Below are 21652 nucleotides of genomic sequence, written 5' to 3' on the forward strand. Positions count from 1 at the left end.
AATAATTAGGGTTGCCATCCACTTTATGACATTTAGGAGGGTTTTATGATTATGCCTTAGGAAGCTACTCACACATTTAAAAAAACAGGTCTCATTTTTAAACGTTGGCTTGTGTATTTAACCTGTGACTGGAAGCCTTGTATTCACTGGTTATTACTCATTGATTCCCACAAAATTAACAACACATATACAAATACCACACTTGGCTTGTTTATGTAAAGGTGTTTTAATAAATTAATGTCATTCAAAATACAGTGCCAAAGGAACATGATGCAGCCGAACATGCTAGTAAGATTTGTCATGATGCACCTGTGCTCACGTTAAGTTTGGAGAGAGCCCTCCTTCCTCTCTGATACTGCTAGTGGTTCCTGGGACTAATGCCAGAGCAGCACTAGGGATCTGCTTTTCTGCACTCAGTGAGCAGCAAGATTCCTCAATATTTCACTCAAAAAAAAAAATCTGTAGTAAAAAAAAAAAAAAAAAAAAAAAATTGGTAGGTAGGATTATCTATACACAATCACACTACAGTAATGTCCGATATTAAATTAACTATATATATAAAAAAACAAAACGCAAATACAAAATAGACCTGGTAATTTCACACTTAAACTTTTGTTTGACTTACAAATGAAAAAAAAATATATGTATGTATCAGCAGCAGGAAATAATATGCATGAGCCCATATTACTGTAATACAGAAAGTGGAGGAATTTACTGAAGAGAGCTCCACATCAAGTCCCGCACTAATCGAGGCTGGCTAATCCTATTGCAAGCCCAGCAACTTCCGAGACCATACTTGTTAAACTACCAGCTGCTTGGAAGACCTGTATCTAAATAAACAGGCTAAAGGGTTAATGACATCAGGAGAACATGCATCTAACAACAAGAACCTGCTTTTGACTGAACCTGCAGTCATATAGGCCCGTTCCAATCCATTGTTGCTGTCACACGATTTTCCAGGAAGAGGTTTTGGTTCTGTTGCCAACATAATACAAGGAGTTGTCGGTAAGTGCATAAGAATCCGTTCATAGCTCAGATTTGTAACAGTATAATAAACCTGTTTTCATTACACAGAACTGAAAAATATCTAAAATATTTTTAAAAAGGGAACTACATTAGTTTTTTTTTTTTTTTTTTTTTTTTTTTTTTTTTTAATTGTTTTATAAATCTTTCTGGGACATGCCATTTGGAGAGTTATAAAGGGTGGGTGAGGTGGGTCTGGGATGAGATGGACCAATGTACTTGTGTGTGTATGTGTGTGTGTGTTTGTATAGGAGGAAATTGCCTTCTGTAAATGGATTTTCCAGCTTTTCTGTAGGATTTATTAACCAATGCCCCCCCCGCCCCCCCCCCCCCCCCCTTCGAATATACCAGTTAAGGGTGCAGAGTTAGTTTAGCTAAAAGCTATTATACGCGGGGGAGCGCCACCATCTCGCCATCCAGCTCAAACTCTTCTGCACCATCAGGAGAGAACAGGTAGGTTGGGGGTTTCCAGGGGGACTCCTCAAGACAGGAGGGGTACAATTTGCCGACTGTGCAGCGGAAGTCTTTGCCCAGGTCCCAGAGGACCCGCTCAGAGATGGGCTGGCGCAGGAACCAGCGGTCCAGCTCTAGGTCGTACTGGTAGATGGCGTACTTGGCCCTTTCATTCATATGCGTCTCCCGCATGAAGATGCACATGGAGTTCACGATGACCACAGCCCGCACACAGGGGTCCGAGTAGCGCTTGGCGGGGATGTTGGCTGCTGTCCGCCACTCATTCTTGTTGACATCGTAGATCTCCACAGCCACAGATGAGCCATCCACTGTGCTAGTGGGCAGTCGGATGCCTGAGTTGCTGACAATATGTAGACCACCAATGTAGAAGATTAAGTCTCCACAGGTGGCAGCCGAGGCAAAGCAGCGACTGGTCTGGCGCATGGCCATCTCCACCCAGGTGTCAGCCCGGGGGAAGTAGCAGTACATCAGGTTGTGGGTCATGACGTAGATACAGTCGTGAGCCACCACCGAGGTACTCCAGGTCCAGGCACAGGGCAAGGGGCTCACCATTGTCCATTCATCCTTTTCGCAGTCATATCGCTCCACTGTCCGCTTGTTCAGTTCCCCACCAACATTGTCGCCTCCTATTGCATAGATGTAGCCCTCACAGTAGACAACAGAAGGCTTGATGCGGGAACACAGCATGGGTGTCTTAGGGATCCAGGTGTTCTGCTGGGCATCGAACCAGTAGAAGCTGTCCACCGGTCGGAAGACTGCCTGAAGCTTGCTAGTTTTGCTGTGATTGGCGATAGAATTCTTCAGCGGGATCTGGCCCCCGGCTATGTAGATGTCATTGTCAGGGGTCACCAGGGTACCCACTTTTTGGAGGTCGCCAGGCGGGTTGCACAGCTTGTAAACCTTCTCAGCCTGGGGGCTGTAGCAAACAGCTGAGTGAGTGTTGCAGCCACCATGGCTGTCGCCAGGGGTCTCAGCAGTCGCCTCAATGAAGATTAGCATCTCCTCCTTGGTCATGCCCAGCCTGGGCTTAAAGAACTTGGGCATGGACTTGTATAGGCCCTGGACCACCACAGATTTGTCATTGGGCGGTAGGCCCTGGAACCAGGCTCGCTGCGTTACCTCGGAAAGAGCATCAATGCGAATCTGACTGAGGACCGATGAGAGGTACTGGGAGCGTGACTCAGTGTTATACTCCAGCCACAGCATGGCTGCCTCCCGCACCGTCTCTTCTTTCTCCACGTTGAGATTGTCGCTGCACAGCACGTCAATCAGAAGCTCGTGGGACAGTTGCAGGAAGGCCTCGTGTCGGTACACCACAGCAAATTTGTGCTCCACCATCTGTTTGGCACTCTGTTTCAGTTCGTTGCAGCTGAAAAGGTCTCCAAAGCTCAACATTCTCACGCAGTTCTCTGCATTAATTTTTTTGACTAAATAGTCCCGGCATCGAAGTAATACATCTTCTACCTGTGGTCCAAAAAACAAAAATGAATACACAGTATTATCTCAAAACAAATACATTCGTTTTTATTTTTTTATTTTTATTCCTCATAAAAATCAATCATTCATGCAACTCAACATGGTTCTAAAAAAGGAGCAACTACTTTTAATTGCACTATCCATTAAACTATTTTTCATAACTATTAACAAACCAAAATACAGAAAGTTCATTCTTTAATCATACTGGCTTTCAATGAGACACAGGCTACATTTTCTATGTGATAGAATAAGGATCCCCATAACCCAAGGGGAATATCGTATCAGATCAAACTGTTTGTAAACAAAGTAAAATGGATGTGAAAAAGATCAACATCACTGATATGTTTGAAGATTAAAACAATTTGACTACGAAATGGTTCATTTCTGCTGGACACCACCTGTAACTAAACTTCTTTGGTCACAGGTAAAAGTGAAGGGTACCATTAGATAAGGAGTTTACAGAGCGGAGGGCCGCATAGCAAGGCTACTGTGGTACTGTGGGCCATAATGTGACCAGATTGCATGGATTGCAAATTTCAAGTACCTTTTTCAAGTGTATTTACTGTTGCTAGCCAATTCAATATTTCAGCTTAATAAAGTGCAAACTTAATACATTTAAACAGTTTCTTAGCCTTTACTCCCTCTGTCAAGAACTTTTAAGAACATTAACCCAAGACATTAGCATATATTTTTGTTGCCAGTGACAATAACCCTCAATTCAATACATTAAAAGTATCAAATCATTTACTATATTACTATTGTTAAGTCAATTTATTACATTAAAATATGCCATTAACAGTAAAAGCCAATTCAATAAATTGTAAAATTAAATCATTAGCATTTATTCATGTTGTCAGTGACTATAACAAGCTATTCAATACATTGTGAAGAATATCATTATTATCTGTGTGCATAATGTGTGTTTTTTACGCTCCTTTAATCTATAATCGATTACTGTATCGAGGCGATGAGTATTCTACATTTCCAGTCCAGTAAGTTCTCTGGCTAGGGTTGAGTTATCGCAAATAAACAATGCTATACCGACTTAAACTTCAAAAAAATGAATGCAGAGATGTTAATTCCTTGCAAAGACTCTCCACCCACCTTTCCCTCTGCTCACCCATGTATTGATCACATGCTGCGTGTTTATTTTCATAGCGACGTTTAACATTCTAGTCTTTCATGACTCCAATGGACTGTTTGCACAGAAGACAGAGAGGTTTGCCCTCCTTCTCAACTACAAAATATTTTCTTGTCCATTGGTCTTGAAATGTTTGAAACTCTTCTTGAGCTTTTAATTTTTTTCCCTGTTGCTGCCACTGCTTGCGTAGCTGAGTTCAGTATCTCACAGACTGGCATGCACGTAGAAACCGTTGAGTCAGTCTGTCATCAGTGTCATGCGTAGTATGTGCAAAAATATATTCCTATATTATTATGCAAGTTCCTGCGTAGCCCTGCTCTCCTGCCTGCTGTATAAGGGTGTCAGTTCATTGAAGGCCACATATAAGTTTCAATTGGAGAGATGCTGCAGGCCGGATTAACCCTTTGCGGTCCATTTATTCAGTGCCTGTCAGGCGCGTCAGGTCTAATTTATTTTCACACGAGCCGTTTGTTTTACACACACTGTTTAAAAGTAATTTTATTCACAGTAAAACAGGTTTAAATGGCACTGCATATCAACAGGACACTCAGTACTGCATCTCCAGCCCTGCCCCACTCCCTGTTCGCTGTATTTATCACATACCTCTTCATAGTCGTGCATACTGATAAATCATCTCCTGATCACTCGATTTATCACCAAACTCCTCAATAATGCTACCCAAGTAATTATTTTATTACAACATCTCAAAAAGCTTGGCAAATGTCTGCGATTTTCTTTGAGCGCTGGATGCGGAAGCAGCTATCTTGTTTGTTTATGTCCGTGTTATGTCTGTGGTGAAGGTACTGTGTATTGCTCAGATCCGCCTTCAGGTTTTTTTTTTTTTTCGGCTTCTATCGGCCTCTCTCGGCCATTGAAAGCTTTTCTCAGCTTTTTCCAGAGAAAAAAACGACTAGGGACCTGTGTATGACCCTGTCCGACATCGGACTGGAAAGGATAAATTGTAATGTCGGACCTGGTCTGCATGCTTTGGGCACCCTTGCCTTAGATTTTGCCCAAGGAGTTTCCGTAACACTGAAAAAACGAATTTCCAACCTTAAATCGTTTAATTAATACGGATTGGAAAATTCATACAAGCTCCCCTCACCAGAATGCTTAACATAATATTTAAGTATATACAATGTACACACAAGAAGCGTCTCTGATACGATAGATATACAGCCATACCAAAAGGGTTTGTTCGTGCCCTCAGACTTACCTGTAAGAAGCATGCAGTCTCGTATAGAGGCTCCACAGTGCTGTCGTTTATTGCCAGGTTACCCGTGTATGCATAGGTAATGATTATCTGGAGAGTGACGGGGTCCACGTTCCGCATGTGAATATGTGTCTGTTTACTTTCACTGAGTCCACTCATAAACATCGCCCTGTAAAGAAAGGAGTCCTGTATGATTCATTTGCAACATCATAGTCTTCACAATCCCGTTCTCCTTAGGCCTCCATGACTGGTTGCAGATAGCACTGTATGTACTGTAGCATGCAGATGGAAGCAGCATCAGCCCCAGTTTGACTGGTTTAATGGGGCAGATGGAAATGTAGTAGTTCACAAATCCTATTAGCTTCAGTACCATTCACTGCACCCCTTTTCCCACAAGACACATAGTTATCTGGATTCTTGACACCCACATCCATGCCCATTTCTTTTCTTAACCTGTTCAGATTACAGATTGGCTCATGGTAAACCTGGACACACAGGCTTTTAAGTGGTCACTTAATAAAAGCTAGCCAGATCTGTTGTATGTTCGGTAACAGTTACCTCACAGGGAGCTGTTTTTTTAATGCAATATTACCTGCTGTATTCTCAATTTTTTTAACTCATAACTGTCTGACTAAGATGCCATACCCCATTTCTGCTGAAGGGGGGTGGGGGAGGGACTAAAATTGCATGCAAATAAAATACTGACAGGTGAGAAGTGAACAGGTAATTGCAGCAAATCTTAGCCACACTCACTTAAAGAATAACAGGTAAACTCCATCACTTACCTGAAATAAGAGCTGCACGTTGCCAGGACCATTTTATGACAAGGGAATTCAGTGCCCTCCACAATTAACACAACGTCAGTCAGTAACTTCTGTTCATAGAAGAATTTCAGCTGCTCCAGCAAGGAGACAGCATACTGAGTATTGACTGGCCTGAGCTCATTCGGATCGGACATGATTGCATCCCATCAATCCCACCCGGGCCGAATCACAGAGAGAAAGAATGAGAGAGGCAAGCCCAGGAACCCTGAAAACAAAACAAGCTTTTTGGTCGCTGGCGATTAACGAGGATGGGAATCAGGTATGAATGTCTGCTTTCTTTTCTGTTTGCGAAGCCAAAGGCTGGATGGTGTGCTCTGTTCTGTAAGGTCCCTTGAATCAGCAGACTCGTTTGGGATTCAGAGCCAGTTCCCTGGTCATTCCAGATCGATTAGGTGTCTAAGCCTTTCCTCCGGAGACTTTCGAAGAGAGTCTGCAGAGTTCCTGTGCAGACTGGGGATGACACAGCACATTACTGGGAACCTGAGGTAGTCAGGTGGGAGGATCCTCAGCAACACACCTACATCAATGCGAGCCAGCGTCAGTGCCTACAAGGGACAAACATACTGTTAAAACACGGAGCATGTCAGCCTTATTAAGTTGGGGTGCTAGGCTTTTTTTTTTGTTTTTTAAGGCAAAAACAGTGAATGTCACAAGCTAGAAATAAACTGCCACTGTTTCTGTAAGATCAATTGAATAGACAGTCTAAATTTGTAAGAGAAAATGGATAAAAGTCAGGAACATTTGTTTACTTTGACAGGGTACAGTAAGCTGTTGTTGCAACCCATTTTTGTCTTCAGTAAGAACCACACAGAAACGAGTTCACGTCACAGAAAAACAGTCACTGGTCAAGAACCAAGAAATACTGATGGAGCTGCCTCCTAATTTTTCATCATCTGTTCATGCTAGTACAAACATGGATTTTTCTAATCTTTTTTTGCTAACAACTATATAATACAGTTAGTGCTGTGCCCAGGGCATTCGTGAGCTGTTATCAGGCACATTTGTGTTGATTTTCTGTGTCCGACCGGGCACATCAGTTTTTCCTGACTGGCCACTTCACTTTAACGGCGAGGTTTGCTATCCTCACTCCAAGACCAGTGATCAGCAGTGGTTAAATTAAATTAGGGATACTGAATGAAAATGAGTTGTATCTGTATTTGTTTGTTTTTTGCTAAATCAGTCTGTACCGAAGACACTGGCTGCCAACACAAAATGCACACTACAGTGTAGCATTTACAGATGGAGACTAACTACTGTCTATAAATATTAACTTTTCACTTGTATAACAGGATGTGTTTCTTAAATTGGCCTAAATTGCATGCTAATTTCCAGACTAGCACACAAATCAAGCAGCGTATATTGATATTCATTGACTACAGTATAGCATGTTAGAATAATATTTCAAATTGAGCACTGTACACCACCAACCTGTGTGTGTTTATACAGCATACAGCACAGGACGTGTAGTGAAATGTATTGTGTGCCATTAATGTTACAAAATGCATCGTCGACAATGCAGTCTCATCTGCAGGCACTGCCAAGTACTACCGTCGACATCAGTTACACAAGAGGAGACAGCCAGACAGTATGTGTGGAGTGGATGGGGGTGAGCACTACAGACAATCCAAGACACAGGCTTTGATGAATATCTGGTCACATTTATCATTCAGACCAAGCTCTGTTATACAAACCCCAGTAATCACGCTGTGATACGCACTGAAAACAAGCACACCACCAGCTGTATGTACTAGGCTCTATCAAATAAATCAGTAAATGCGCAAACAACAAATACTATCTAAAGAACATGTTGCAGCAGTGCTCAGGTTCTGTATTGAACAAAATATGCATTGTCCCACCATTTATAATTTAACTTAGAAACCAGAACCAACTCTGAAATCATTCAATATACTGTATTTATTTTAAGCGATGCTAATAAATGGGTCAATAATCAACCGTTGAGAAAATACTGTCTCCTTTAGAAAAACATAGATTCAATTGCCCTGACTGACCCATAACTCTGTAGGTGTTTAAAATGTTTACCTTGCCATGTTTAATCAAGCAAGGTCTGAGAGTGAGGAATGTTGAGAGTGGAGCATCCATTACAGAAGCCTGGCTAACCACATCACACATTTCTGTACAGTTAAAATCTCAATTATCCAAACCAATTGGGACCAGTGGGGAAAATAAAGTTGTTCAGAATAATCCATTTATTTCTGAAAAATTGTAAATATTATTATTTCTTAGCAGACGCCCTTATCCAGGGCGAATTACAATCGTAAGCAAATACAACTATCGTAAGCAAATATATTAATTTCCCGAATCAAGAAACCTCAAAAAATGCAACCCCTGTGTCTTTATATAACATCCAGTTATGTCCTGTAAGTTCCAGAGATACAGTCTCATACATGGCTGTTGCATGCATTTTCGATGGCATTGCACAAAACATGACAGGTCACCATTACTATGTTTTGCACCAGCATTAAAGCACTGTACCGAGCATACTGTAAAACAAGGCAGTTACTGGGCAATTGTGTGGAAAATTAAGCGATTACATACAGTACCAGAGATATAGGGATGTTGCAAATACAGCAATAGCCTAACATATTACTTCACTATGATTTTACAGAGAATGTTGCCAGTGGTACCAGATTTGGCCCACTTAAAAACAAGAGTGGAACAATACACTAATGTCACAATACGATACGCAGGTCACTATACGACAGATGTATCACGATACATAGTATGATGCACTTTAAGGTCAAATGGTCATTTATGATGGGCTACTTTGTTAAAAACCACAATTTTAAAAAATACATGATACATCGTTACACCCTTACTTAAAAACCGAAGAAGGCTTTATGTCTAGTAAGGCCCGTCTTCTGCAGTTAAATGTCTCGAGCCAAAGGTGAACCTCATACACAAAGGCAAACATGTTTTGACATTAGAACCTCCTAAATGTAAAACATGTAAAAGAATATAAGTGCCAGTAAAAGCTACTTTTTTTTGTTAGGATTTGAGTGCAGGCTCATGTACATGTTTTAGTATTTAAGTTACCATTAGGTCATAGCATTTATTAGCAAAAGTAAAAAATAAAAAACAAATAATAAAATAAAATAGTAATTAAAAGATCTTGCTGTTTGTTCAGGATCTTTCTTGTACAACGTGTTCATAAAGTTGATTCATAGCATCCTGGCTTTGTTAGAGAAGAGAGAACAGTGCCTGTGTTGTTATTACGACATGCTGAAATAAAGTTGCTGAAAGTAATCAGCCTGCATAGTTACTTAATTTCTGCAACTTGTAATTCAAACAGGAGACTAGTTGCTACTGTTGTTATAGTTACTGTATTGCTGCTGACAGCAAACACTATTCTTGTTTTTATTTCTTTATTTTTACTTTCTTTGCTATACTAAATTTATATATATATATATATATATATATATATATATATATATATATATATATATATATATATAATGTATAGGACAGAGAGGAAGCAGACTTTATGCTAAATTGAAATACAACATTCAGAGGGCGTTCTAAAACTGAGTTTTTCATTCATCAAGCAGAAAAAAGCAAGTTACATCAATTAATACAGTATTTACACTTTTTTCCAGCTGATTGATTTGTAACAGATTTAAAATAGTTTGAAAGATAACATTCAAGGTCCTTTACCAGAGATTAGGGACCTCATATCAAATTAAAGGAAATCTCCAATCCATTTTCTAATTGAATATATAGGCAGGAAAGCATTTTGAGGGAGGCTGGCTGGTTTGCTTGCTGGCTTGATGGGCATCACCAAAGATACTTTGGTGTCACTCATAATCAACACAAACAAAACTGCTTACTGCACACCCATGTCTGCAATTACTGTAGAGACATTTATTTGAATAATTCTTGCATTGACTTTAAAATCTGATACTAGGCCTAGTTGTATTCAGTGCTGGGGCTTCACAGGCGCTCTTGCTGTGGCTAACATGGTTAGTATTATAGGACAGCCAATCAGTGGGTTCCATTTCCCAGTACCACTATAATAGCGGGTAATGATTTGAAATGCTGCTTCTTGATTGGCTACAGGTTCTAATGTTCTATTACATTCATAATATAGCTTAAAAACAAGTACCCTCTCTGAAGCCAGTGTTACTGAATGAACCTATGTTTTACAATAGGACCGGAGTACATGTGAGAACAGCAAGGAGGACAGGAAAAGCCTTCAACCAAATTAATCAATTAAACTGTGCATCCTTCAAAAAGTATGTGCTGTATTACTGCGGAATCTTGTGGACATAACATGCATGATAGGTGATGAATACTCTCCACATACAGCCAAGGTCTAAGTGTTTGCTTTCAGAACTCTATTTATACTGAAAGGTTATATCTATATTTTTTAAAGGTTTTTATGATTTGAAGTGAAAAACCCATTACCTTGTGAACAAAGATAGAGTCAATAGCAGCACACGAAGCTGAACAATACTTGTTTTTGTAGAAACGGGTTCTGAGGCTTTAACTATATGAATTATATAGGCCTACAAGCAAAAGCTACTGTTGTGTATGCCAAATTAAGGGGATATTTTAAAGAAATACAAAGAGTTTAATCAGCCAGTTTTCTATTTTGCAGTAGTAGCACATTCCCAAAGCTACTTTGCTATGGAAAAGGTTGTATTATGTAGACTATATACATACAGTACTACGTTTGACAAAAGAACAACAGTTTAACTTGGAACTTCTTCAACTTATATATAGAACCGGAAAATATAAATAAAAAGAAGATACCACAATAAAAACAGGCTTAGTTAAGATCGGACCATGAATGAGTGATTTGAGAACACATTTAGAAAAACTTAAATTTTACTATTTATGTTTTTGACTTGCATGACAAAAGCCCTTTTCACACCAGCATGCTCTACCCAACGCCCATCATGCATTGTGTCTCTCTCGACCCGGATCAAAACGTGTCGACCTACATCCTGAGCTAGGGTCAACTGTGACCTGGGTAGCCAGAATCAAGGTTGGAAGCCTGGTAGGCACGCCAGAGTGAAAGGGGCTTAATATGGACATCTCTGGGCAAAAAACAGTGGGATTAGAGTTAGGGGGTCAGTGGATTAAAAGGAAAAAGCCACCAAAGGTTAATGGTCTGTACAGCTCAGAACCCTCGTATAATATATAAATAAATTATATATATATATATAACCGAGTTTGATTCTCTTATTGGTAGATTCGCCACACAAGTAAAGAAAACAAATGCTTCCATGTAACGTTAGCAATTTTGGTTTGTTATAATAATACATCTGGTGGCACTTTCTTTTATGATAGTAAACGTTCTCGAATTAACATAAATGTTTAAATGACAAAAATATATGTATTATGTTATACTACACAAGGGGAGGAGTCATACGCAAAAAAACACTCATTATCAGATAATAGACGTACCACCCCCCCAACTCAGCACGACCATCATGACAGTAAAAAAAAGACATAACGAAGCGTTCTTACTTTTGTATAAGTTAGTGATCGGCAGATGTGTCAGCCGCACAAAGAGCACAGCGTGTGGTTTTCACTAACTCTACTGTGCAGAATAAATTATTATTATTATTTTCTATGGGTAAATATCGAGACGCGGGGCATTTGCTAGGAAATCGGGGCATTTGCTAGGAAATAGGGACGGTTGGCATGTATGCAATAGGTGTATTTGTATACTTCGTGTTCTTGGCACCCACCAGAAATGTAAAAACTCAGCGAATATACTGTGTAGTTTTTTTTTTTTTCCTTTTAAACTAGACTGGCGGTTGTCATGCTGCTCAAGTATAAATTTGATTCGACTGATCACGATTATCATGATAGTTTTATAGACGATAATCGATTGCTGAAAAACGTAATCATCGTCCAACCCTAGTACCCGATATTGTTTTTCAAAACACATAATTTTACAAATAAGATGATAGCCCCTCTGCCACAAGCTACGGTCAGTATATTACTAATAAATACAAAAACAAGGTTTTGCAAAATCATTAAACTTGTATTCACCTTGAATATTAATGTACTGTAGAGATGTGGTAAATTAATTTACTAATGCTGGGGAATTGATAGAATTTACAGCACATCCCTCACTCGAATTAAATTTTATGATTACATTTGAGTAATTATTCTTGTTTTTAAAAACATATTTTACATTTAGTATGCATTTGACTAAGTACAACAGCGATTTTCACCCTGCACTGCGCATGGCAAAATGTGTTTTTTCTTTAAGACCTAGGACGCTCGTTATATTAAACACAGACAGGTGGTGTTAACGACCGATAAAATGTACTATAGAGCTAGGTAAATTTGATTTTATTAATAAAAAAGCAAAAAGATTAAAAGGCAACTACACTGGCTGCATTTTTTTTACATATAGCGTTGCGTTTTCTTCACACTATAAGAAGTAACCCTTAAGCACACCTTTATAAAACTGTTTTGCAAAGGTATTAGTAGTCGTCCTGGTGTGAATTCTGATCAGGTTTTTGGTATTGTTTTTTTTTTTTTTTTTAAGTAATGTTAATTATTTTACATTATTATATATTAATCTTTTATAAATCATCTCTATATAACCAACAAGATAAATTGTTGGACTGTTTTAACTTGATCAAAAAATAAAATAAATAACGTTTACAGCTACAGATGAAATTTTGCTACCGGTAACACATTTTGACGAAGTAGAAAAAATTGACATTACTTTATTAACAATATAGAAACTACAGTTTTTGTTTCTAGATTATTCATCCGTTGCATCATTAGTAAAATTGTTTATACATTTAAAAAAAGTACTTTTATACCACCCACATAACACTAGTAATTTAAGAAACACTGCCGAACTGGTATTGATGTTTTATTGTAAACGTATACCGACAGGATTCCCTTATTATTATTATTATTATTATTATTATTATTATTATTACGTTTTGGCATATATTTTGGCAAGGTATAATAATAATAATAATAATAATAATAATAATAATAATAATAATAATAATAATAGTCGGTAACGAGAAGATCTACTTTACCTCCTGCAACCAAGTCAAAAGACATTTCTGTACCAGAGGAAGCAGGTTATCAAACAAGCACGTTTTATTTCATGATCAGTGGTATACACAATTATGGGAATAAATGCAGTCCGTCATTATATACATTTTGATCGCCCTAGCTAACAGCAGTAAAACGGCTAGCGAAGTATCTCACCCACTCTGTTAACAACACACCATATCCTCACTGCTAGGCCACATTATTAATACTAGTATTAGCCTTAGAAAATACTTAAGCAAGCAACATAATGGACACTGACACAAAACAGCGCCTCGCAGTCTCACAACCCACCCCGTGCCCCCTGAACAACCTCCCCTCCTCCCCCAAAGAATGACTTGTTCGTACCACAGTCAAGACGAAAAGCCCATTAGTGCAGGCCGCTTTTTAATCTTACCTGATTATTATTTTCTCTTTGAGATGCAATCAGTGAAGTATAAATTCACTCTGTTTGCCGGGTCCCGCTCTCTCGATAGCACTAACAGATCCCACAGATCAGGACAGCAGCAGCTGCTGCAGCCTCTTCCCTTCCGGGTCCCTCCTGCTTGGACACACAGAATTTACACCCACTGATATCCTCCTGCCAAACTAAGTCATCTCTTCCATCGCGCTCATTAATTCATTTCGCAAAATCGCCGATCTAAGGTTCTTATATGTGCTTGAGTAGGCCCCGTGGAAGCTTTTGGTTTCAGATTCTTTTTCTAGTTCCCCGATGTTGTTACTATTTTTATTTTAATTTTTAATTTTTTGTAATTTAATGTAATGTGTTTCCTATGGCCGTTACAAACTCTGGCTCCGGAAACCGAATTCACACACAAGTACTATCGACCCGCACGGATTCTCCGCAGACAGCGCAAGCGCACTGCAGCTTAGCGTTGGGGCCAAATGAGGATATTACGCATGCGCCTGGCCGTCTGTGTGCATATTTCTTTTGAAAGTAGTAGAAGCTGGACCTCTTCTGGAGGAATATGATACTAACAACCTAGCTACATTTGCAAAAAGCCTGCAGGTCTAAAAAAAAACAAAGCGAATCGAGTATTAATCTGTTAACTCGCTTGTGTTTGCTATCTAAAAAAAAAAAAGGCCAAGTTCTGAACTACATAAAACCGACCAAACTTTGAGCAGTTGCGCAAAACATACGATGAATTCCATGCCAAATTCAGCAAAACTGCCAAATACCCCCAGGTTGCTATAAGCATTTTTTTTTTTTTTTGGCAGGGTAGATCCAATGAGATGCACGGAGAATTTAAATTGTTTTCTGAGAATTGTCAGGGAGGATGGATTTTGCCAGGGCGTTTGATTGACCTTATTTGAGTGTATCAAAGGGAGATATCTACGCGGATGTATAAAGCGATACCTTATCATTTATTTGTATTTATTTAACGATGTTCTTTCTATGATGTTGTATCTGCTCGGTTTATTGTTTACCAGGTTTGCATACCTGAGTTTTCAAAATAAGAGAGCTTTTGGAAACTAATCTGGTCTGAATTGAAGAGAATGCCTACATAAGACAAAGGCATACAACTATTCCACTTTATTACTTGGTAGAACGATAGACTGTAATACTCCTAATTGCTTTTAAAAGGGACAAATATCAATCAGAAAAACAACCAGTATGCTTCACAATCTCTCCCTTGGCCCTTGTGGTTCTTATATTGTACTGTAGTTGTAGGGGGCTGATTTGGCAGCAGCCAATGCTTTGTAAACAGGTCCACTGTAATTGATTTTGCACGGCAGCAAAGCACACAGTTGGCGTTTTTACTTTCATCACACAACAAACCTAAAGTCTGAGTCTGGTGTTGCACATTGACCTCGTCATCGAAGGACGAGCTATGGCACCTACTTTATAACAACCCCCCCCCCCCCCCCCTTAAATTAAAAAAGTCAATCATAAAAATATTGAAAAACCCAAAATACAAAACAACGTGGTATTGCAACGTTATTCATTACTCTGCTGTATATAAACACATGTTACCAGTCAAACTGAATTTCTAAAGCAATGTTGATGTTGAAATTGTAATAAAAATGCCTTTCACTATTTGTGTGACCTGTAGTCTTTCTTGCAGACTACTTTGCGATTTGTGAGTCTGGGAACATTCACTACATATTTGCTGAACTAGTCGTAACATGTAAAGGTCTCTGCGTTTGTAACTTTCTTGATCTCTGTTTTGGAGTCACTACTGAGTAGGTAAGAAAATAATGTTATTATAATACGGTGATGCCGCACACAGGAAGGTTTCACTGATGTGGTTCAGTCAAGAAATATTACTGAAATGTTAATCGTAATGCAATCATCTTGCAGCAACCATTTAACAACCATGGTGGACAACTTCCCGTGACAAAATGACAGTAGTACAATACACGATTTAATTGTAATTTTAACTATGACATTATAATCTAAGAATATAGTTAATACATTATTCGCAAAATCATATAAAGTACTAAGCTGTATCAGTTACATATACTATTGCATAATATTTGGAGATCACGTGTATTAACAGAAGATACATTAATTAACAGTCTCCATAATTGTAACAGTGTAATTAAAGCATGTGATCCTGATACTGTGCCATTTATAAAGAGGATTTGTTTTCATCTTTTTGTGATTACATTTTTCAAAGATTGTATCAAAAAACATTGCTTATATATTTTTTTTCCCATCAGTTTGCACGCTGCCTCCAAACTCGAATTAGGTGTGAATTTCGGCTTCTGACTTTTTTTTTTTTTGATAAATGACTATTAAAAGTTACGCTCTGTCACCGCCTCTTTAACCACCGGTAATTGGTTAATTAATAGCAACCAGCTGTTTTCTATAAAAAGGGCTTAGACGGCGGGTGGCGGAGAGACGTATAGTACTCTCCATGTTAGGTGCACCGTTTTATGTCCTCCACTGAATTTAATAATCACTTTCACGTTTGAGGTGTGTGAGTATTTTATTTCGGTTTACCTCTGCGTAAGTTTAGTAAACGCGACTCTCCAGAGCTATGTGTTCGTTTGTTTTAGGTACTAAGGCCTAAATTAAAATAATGTACTTGTACCTGTAGCCAAGTGTATTACACTGTATTGCACCTCAGTTGTACGGTAATCCATCATGACCCAAAATAAACAAGGGGTATATGTGTATAACATGACCCGGATTACTTATTTGTAAGGGTTTTCCTAATCATGCACACTGTTAACATAAATGTGACCTTTTGTTCGTCCGACCTTTTTCTATGCGTGTTCCTATAGGTTGTGGTAGTTATATAGCATAAAGAAGCCACGCAACTAATGCGCCTCGTTCTTTTATTATAACCGTTAAAGGTAGCTGTACTTTAGTGTATGCATTTTCTGGTGGAAGGTAAACTTCCGTAATGTCGCACTCGTGCATTCGCTTGTTTAGTTTTGGAATGTTGCCGCCTGGTAAATGCTGATTATATATATATATATATATATATATATATATATATATATATATATATATATATATATATATATATATATATATGGAACTTGTTGAATTCTCAAATGGTTGAATGTTAAATTACTGTTTTTCTCTTTCAGCATTTTGTTATATACTGTATCCTGTGCTGTTTGTCTTTGTGTCTCACTTGGTTGGAGTAAAAACTAACACACGGAATATGGAAGGTATGTTAGTTTCCATTTGTAATACTTTTTGTAGCCAGATGTTGTATTTCAACTGGTTTTATAATAATTTTACTGCAGCATTTTATCATGTTGCTAGAGTAGAGGTCACTGATGCAACTATTGGAATGCTCTTTTCCCAGTTCAAATTGTGTGTGTTTATTAATGCATTTAAACAAGTGGATTAGGTTTTAAATCCGTAACTAGTAGTAAATGATCCATATTATAACAGTAAGTCAACAAATGTGTAGCATTCACTTTTTCCCATATACCACACTCTGACGAATGTAGGTTTTTGTCGACTTTCAGCAGAGCAAACACTATATAAATACAATATGCTGTTCTGCCCTGAATTTCCTGTACACTATTAATTCGCTCCTCTGGGTTGGTTGCTCACTGGACTCGCTTTTTAATAGTAATTCCAATGTACAATATGCAGTATTAAGATATGCTTTAAGAGTCATTTTAGTTTGTGGAGTTTATTCTTGCAATATGACTTAATTTTACATTGTTTAGAATAAGACTGAATTGACCAAAAATAAACTGGTGCATATAATTGGGTACCTGATACACCTGAAATGCTTCAACACTTTTCTATTAATATTTTCTTGTATGTAATCTATAGCATTGTTATTCCCAGGAATATTGTTGAATGCTGGGCATTATAATGTATTCCTGTAGTTTATCACTTGGTCCTGAGTCCATGTGACACTGCTTTCATGAACTCCAATCAAATTGCCTCAATACACACATTGGGTGATTTGTAGCTGTGGTACGAGTAATGAAATCAACACAATTGTGCCAGCCTTCGAACTGCCTTTAAGCTGGAACATAGCTAACATTTTTATATTGAATATATGAAAAGCAACCACCAATATTAAATTAATCTAATACTGTAAAATTAATATTTGTGAAACTGGAAGAGTAAGGTTAATGTACAAACTGTTGACCTATATATTACAATATGTTTTTAGAGCAACTTTGAATTTCTACAAGATTGCACAGTATGAACTGTACCAAAAATCCTGTAACTTTGTACAATATTTACAAAAATGAAGGCTTCAAATTAAAAATGGCCACCATTAAGCTAGCCATCTAGAGAATGGGTCACCAGATAAAGGTAACTTTAAATTGTGTCTTTTAATTCTGGAGACTTGTGTAAATTTCCTTATTGTTACTTATTGCCAAAGTATCTCTCTAGAAAATTATGTAGAACTGACCTGCATTTTCCTTGCTTGTAGAAATGAATACTCCACATTCAATGGGAAGTGGACAACAGCATCAGCATCCAATGAACCACACAAGGCCATTTTTCTACGTACAACCACCTTCTCAACCTTATTTCTTATACCAATGGCACATTAACAATTCCTACAGTCACTATGGCTTTCCTGGGTCAGGTATGAATACATAGTGTATGTACTGTATCAAGGTGCTTGGTAATTATAATCCTGAAGTAACCCTCTTGTCTTTTATTTAGGTTTACCCTATGGGCGGCCTTATTTGCCTCCTTATCCGTACATGCAATATCCAGGATATGTTGTCCCACAGGCACCAATGCAGCCAATGGACTATAGAAGAATGTTTAATCCCCACTTTCCTTCCACTGGGACTTCTGATCTACGATATAGATGCCATCAGACACGCATGCGACGGGAAACTGCTTGCTCTGAGGTTCAGACTGAACCCAGTGACGCAGTAGAGAAGTTAATGAAACATTTTGGCAAAATGGATACTTGTGATCCAGGTAATGAAAAGGAATTGGGTTCAGGCATGGTATCCCAAAGTTCTGGAACATGTTTGCAGCCTGATGAGCAGAAGCAATTTTCTCTGTATGGGCAAACGGGTCTACCGCAGAGGAGTGTCCCTTCAAGAAAAAAATCTGGAGAGAAGCCGCCATCCCATAAGCTTTTCAATGAATCCACTTCTGCTACATCAAGGCAGGACAGGCTCGATGACCTGGCTCATCGTGAAGAGTGGTCTGTTAGTTCCTGTGAAGGTGTTCTACCTCTTGATAGCTCTTCTGTTCATGAAGACAATGTACTACAAAATGTATATTCAGAAGAACATGAGGAACAATGTGTACCAACATTTCCTGACAAAAACTGCCTTTCCAAAGTGCAAGCTGACAATGGTTCCAACCGTTCAAATTGGGAAAATACATTTGCTCATGATGGCAAAAGCCAACCTGAAAAGGTGACGGGGAAGGGCCACCTCCAAGGTGTTGAGCAGAACTGTGAAATAGCCTCAAAACCAACTAGTGATTCTTTATGGACTGATGAGCCATTGACTCCTTACTTGCCTTCTGCCAGTTGTCTCGTTTATGAAGGTGTTGAGGAAGACGGCAGAAGTGGGTTCAAAAAGCCCATTCCACTCCTGGAAAGTCCAGAAAAGAAAGCGGGAGACAATGAAATCACAGAAAAGCATTTGCCCAGCAGTGAGGATTTGAAGTTCAGAATCATGAAATTGCCCTTTTTCACCCAAGAAGAGCTGCAAAAAGACAATCCCCTGTGGTCTGTGGATTCACTTAACACTCGCATTCCCCCTGCAAGTTGGCTTTCTACATTTGGGAGTGCATATTACAGCTACTATCCACAGGCTGCTCAGGAAAGGCAGAGTGTCCTCAGTGCATCCCTGGATGAGCTTTCCTCAAGGGATGAGATGTTCTCAACTGATATGGAAGACATCGATATAATGCCTAGTCATGTTTACAAGGGAGAGAGAGTTGATGATGCCACAAATAAGATGCAGGAGCATGCTGACAGTGACGACTACCACAATTGTTCCTTGAATGAGCAGGAATGCCCAATTTGTCCTAAAAAGAAAACGTGTGCAACCTGTGGATCTTGTTTATCCAACGATTTGGTGAAAACTAAGGTTGCAGTGCCTGACGATGATGATGATGATGATGAAGAGGAGGATGAAGATGAGGTTATTGAGGATGAAGATGCTTCAGAAATGCTTAAGAGTCATAAGCCTCTGAAAGCTGCCAGTTTAAAAAAGACACCCCCTCCAAAAAGACCCTCTCAGCCTTGTACTGCTGCAGTACAGTTTCCAAAGCAAAAATCAAAAAAAGGCTCTTGTGAAGAAGTTGAGGGCTCCACTTGTCATGAGGAGCAAGGACTCGGCTGTCCTGACGTAGATGAGGAGCACAAGACCATATCCAAGGCAGAAAAGTTTAAAGGTCAAGAACAAAGAAATGTTCCACAGAAGCAAATGGGTTAGTGTTACAAATTAAATATTGATCTACGCATACTGCCACCCTCTTATTTTAAATGCATTTAGTGGCTTGCATCCCTGTCTTTCTATTTTGTGTGTCTTGTATAAATAAATTGAACTAGATAGGGGCAAATTGAGAAATCAGAAATAATGCTAATTTGATTTAACATATAATTGGCAATTTTGACATTGCATTCTGTTTCTGGACAACTCCTCAGACTTGTATCACTATGGAATAAGCTAGTTCAACATTTGTTTAAATATTATGCTCCCTACGTCAACATTTGTCTGGAATTTCTTTTCTGCAAAAAGGGGTGTAATCTACACATGGCGTCGGTTCCAAAAACGTCCAAATGCAGTTAATATTAACTATATTTAGACTTGCATTAGAGCAGTGTTCTGTTAAGCAGATTACAAGATCAATTAAGGAGCCCTCTCCCTTTATTTTTGTAGGATAGCCTCGCATGGGTTTTGTTTTGTGTTTTATTTATTTTTATACAGGGAGACTGTGCCATGAAGGCACAGCGACAACATCTGATCAGGAGAGTTGGGAGAGTTATGGGGCTAGACCGAGGAATAAGCCATTGAAACCGTATCCTCAACCAAGGGGAAGAGGCCAAGGTACATCTTTGTGGGGGATGTCCGGTAGGAGGGTGGTTGTGGCAGGAGAATTAAAGCGAGCTGCAGTATAAATGTCCTTTTTCATGTATCCTTTCCAGAAAGACCTCAAAGAAAGAGGCCCTCTTGCAAGACAGTTGTGTACCAGAGGTCCAGGAGAAATGAATATGATGAGAATGAAGAGGGGGAGTTTCCAAGAAATCAAAGGGGCAGAGGTTGGTAGAAACCTCCCAATCCATCAGGGTGTAACCACTAACCTGCTCCCCTGCAAATATTGTAGTAGACATAGAAAAAATGTGCTAATTCTTGTCACTAATTCTTATGTCACTTAACCTTTTGTAATCAATTCTTTTAGGATGCGGCAAGAGGAGGGGCACAAGATACTGAAGTTTCACACTGCAGGACTTAACACAAAGAATGTTCACGGAGCACAGTATATTAAAACATTAATGAACACGTGTTTTTGAATTTTGAATTGTTAGATAGCAGAGAACAACTTGCTGCAAGGACAAAAAATAAGAGCTGTTTGCACCAATCAGTATTGCCATGCTCATGCCTGTTTAGCAGCCTTCTCATAGAGCACTCAAGTGATCTGTTCCGTCTCCAAGGTTGTGTACACCTGCTGCGAGAGTTCTCAGGGAGGGGGAGATCCCTGCATTTATAGTATTGAAGGCTCCACTTTTTTTGAGAGTTGCAATAACCCTGTTCTCCCTCCCTCTGCATGAATTGGACAGTCTGCTCCTTGAATGGCTTTCACAGCAGGGTTTTGGGCAGTGGAAATACAGCGAGATTAGAATTTGTGAAAAGTGAACGTGTCTGCTGTTAAACTGACTAAACCAGTATTATGTTCATTTGTTATGGTGCAGGTATTTTAAGCATTGTAATGTTGAAATGTAGACTCATTTCTGTACTGCACAGTGTTCTGTCATTAAATGGTTGCATTGCACTTTAATCTTGTGAATTCATTATTTTGTCTTGCTGGTACGT

The 21652-nt window shown here is 38.9% G+C and overlaps 2 protein-coding genes across 2 annotated transcripts; one reads left to right on the top strand and one right to left on the bottom strand.

Moving 5' to 3' along the window:
* Positions 1-1351: 1351 nt before the first annotated feature.
* Positions 1352-14329, bottom strand: LOC117399779 (kelch repeat and BTB domain-containing protein 2-like). The gene is made up of 4 exons (XM_033999152.3): positions 13602-14329; positions 6113-6696; positions 5331-5496; positions 1352-2961 (listed from the first exon to the last, which is right to left on the bottom strand). The coding sequence occupies exons 2-4, from the start codon at positions 6283-6285 to the stop codon at positions 1408-1410; spliced, it is 1893 nt and encodes a 630-aa protein (XP_033855043.1). The 5' UTR covers positions 6286-6696; positions 13602-14329; the 3' UTR covers positions 1352-1407.
* Positions 14330-16020: 1691 nt separating this feature from the next.
* Positions 16021-21617, top strand: LOC117400095 (bucky ball-like). Its single transcript, XM_059023091.1, has 7 exons — positions 16021-16124; positions 16748-16831; positions 18070-18228; positions 18309-20048; positions 20549-20668; positions 20767-20880; positions 21021-21617. The coding sequence occupies exons 2-7, from the start codon at positions 16825-16827 to the stop codon at positions 21050-21052; spliced, it is 2172 nt and encodes a 723-aa protein (XP_058879074.1). The 5' UTR covers positions 16021-16124; positions 16748-16824; the 3' UTR covers positions 21053-21617.
* Positions 21618-21652: the final 35 nt, after the last annotated feature.

The sequence above is a fragment of the Acipenser ruthenus genome, chromosome 4 (assembly GCF_902713425.1).
Source record: "Acipenser ruthenus chromosome 4, fAciRut3.2 maternal haplotype, whole genome shotgun sequence".
Classification (NCBI taxonomy): Eukaryota; Metazoa; Chordata; class Actinopteri; order Acipenseriformes; family Acipenseridae; genus Acipenser; species Acipenser ruthenus.

Bases quoted from the DNA above. Each gene is read 5' to 3' on its own strand.
- LOC117399779 (XM_033999152.3), bottom strand. From the start codon at position 6,285: ATGTCCGATCCGAATGAGCTCAGGCCAGTCAATACTCAGTATGCTGTC. The intron at 5,497-6,112 runs GTAAGTGATGGA...CTTTCTTTACAG, and splicing joins ACGTGCAGCTCTTATTTCAG to GGCGATGTTTATGAGTGGAC. The intron at 2,962-5,330 runs GTAAGTCTGAGG...TTTGGACCACAG, and splicing joins AGACTGCATGCTTCTTACAG to GTAGAAGATGTATTACTTCG.
- LOC117400095 (XM_059023091.1), top strand. The intron at 20,049-20,548 runs GTTAGTGTTACA...ATTTTTATACAG, and splicing joins TGTTCCACAGAAGCAAATGG to GGAGACTGTGCCATGAAGGC. The intron at 20,669-20,766 runs GTACATCTTTGT...TATCCTTTCCAG, and splicing joins ACCAAGGGGAAGAGGCCAAG to AAAGACCTCAAAGAAAGAGG.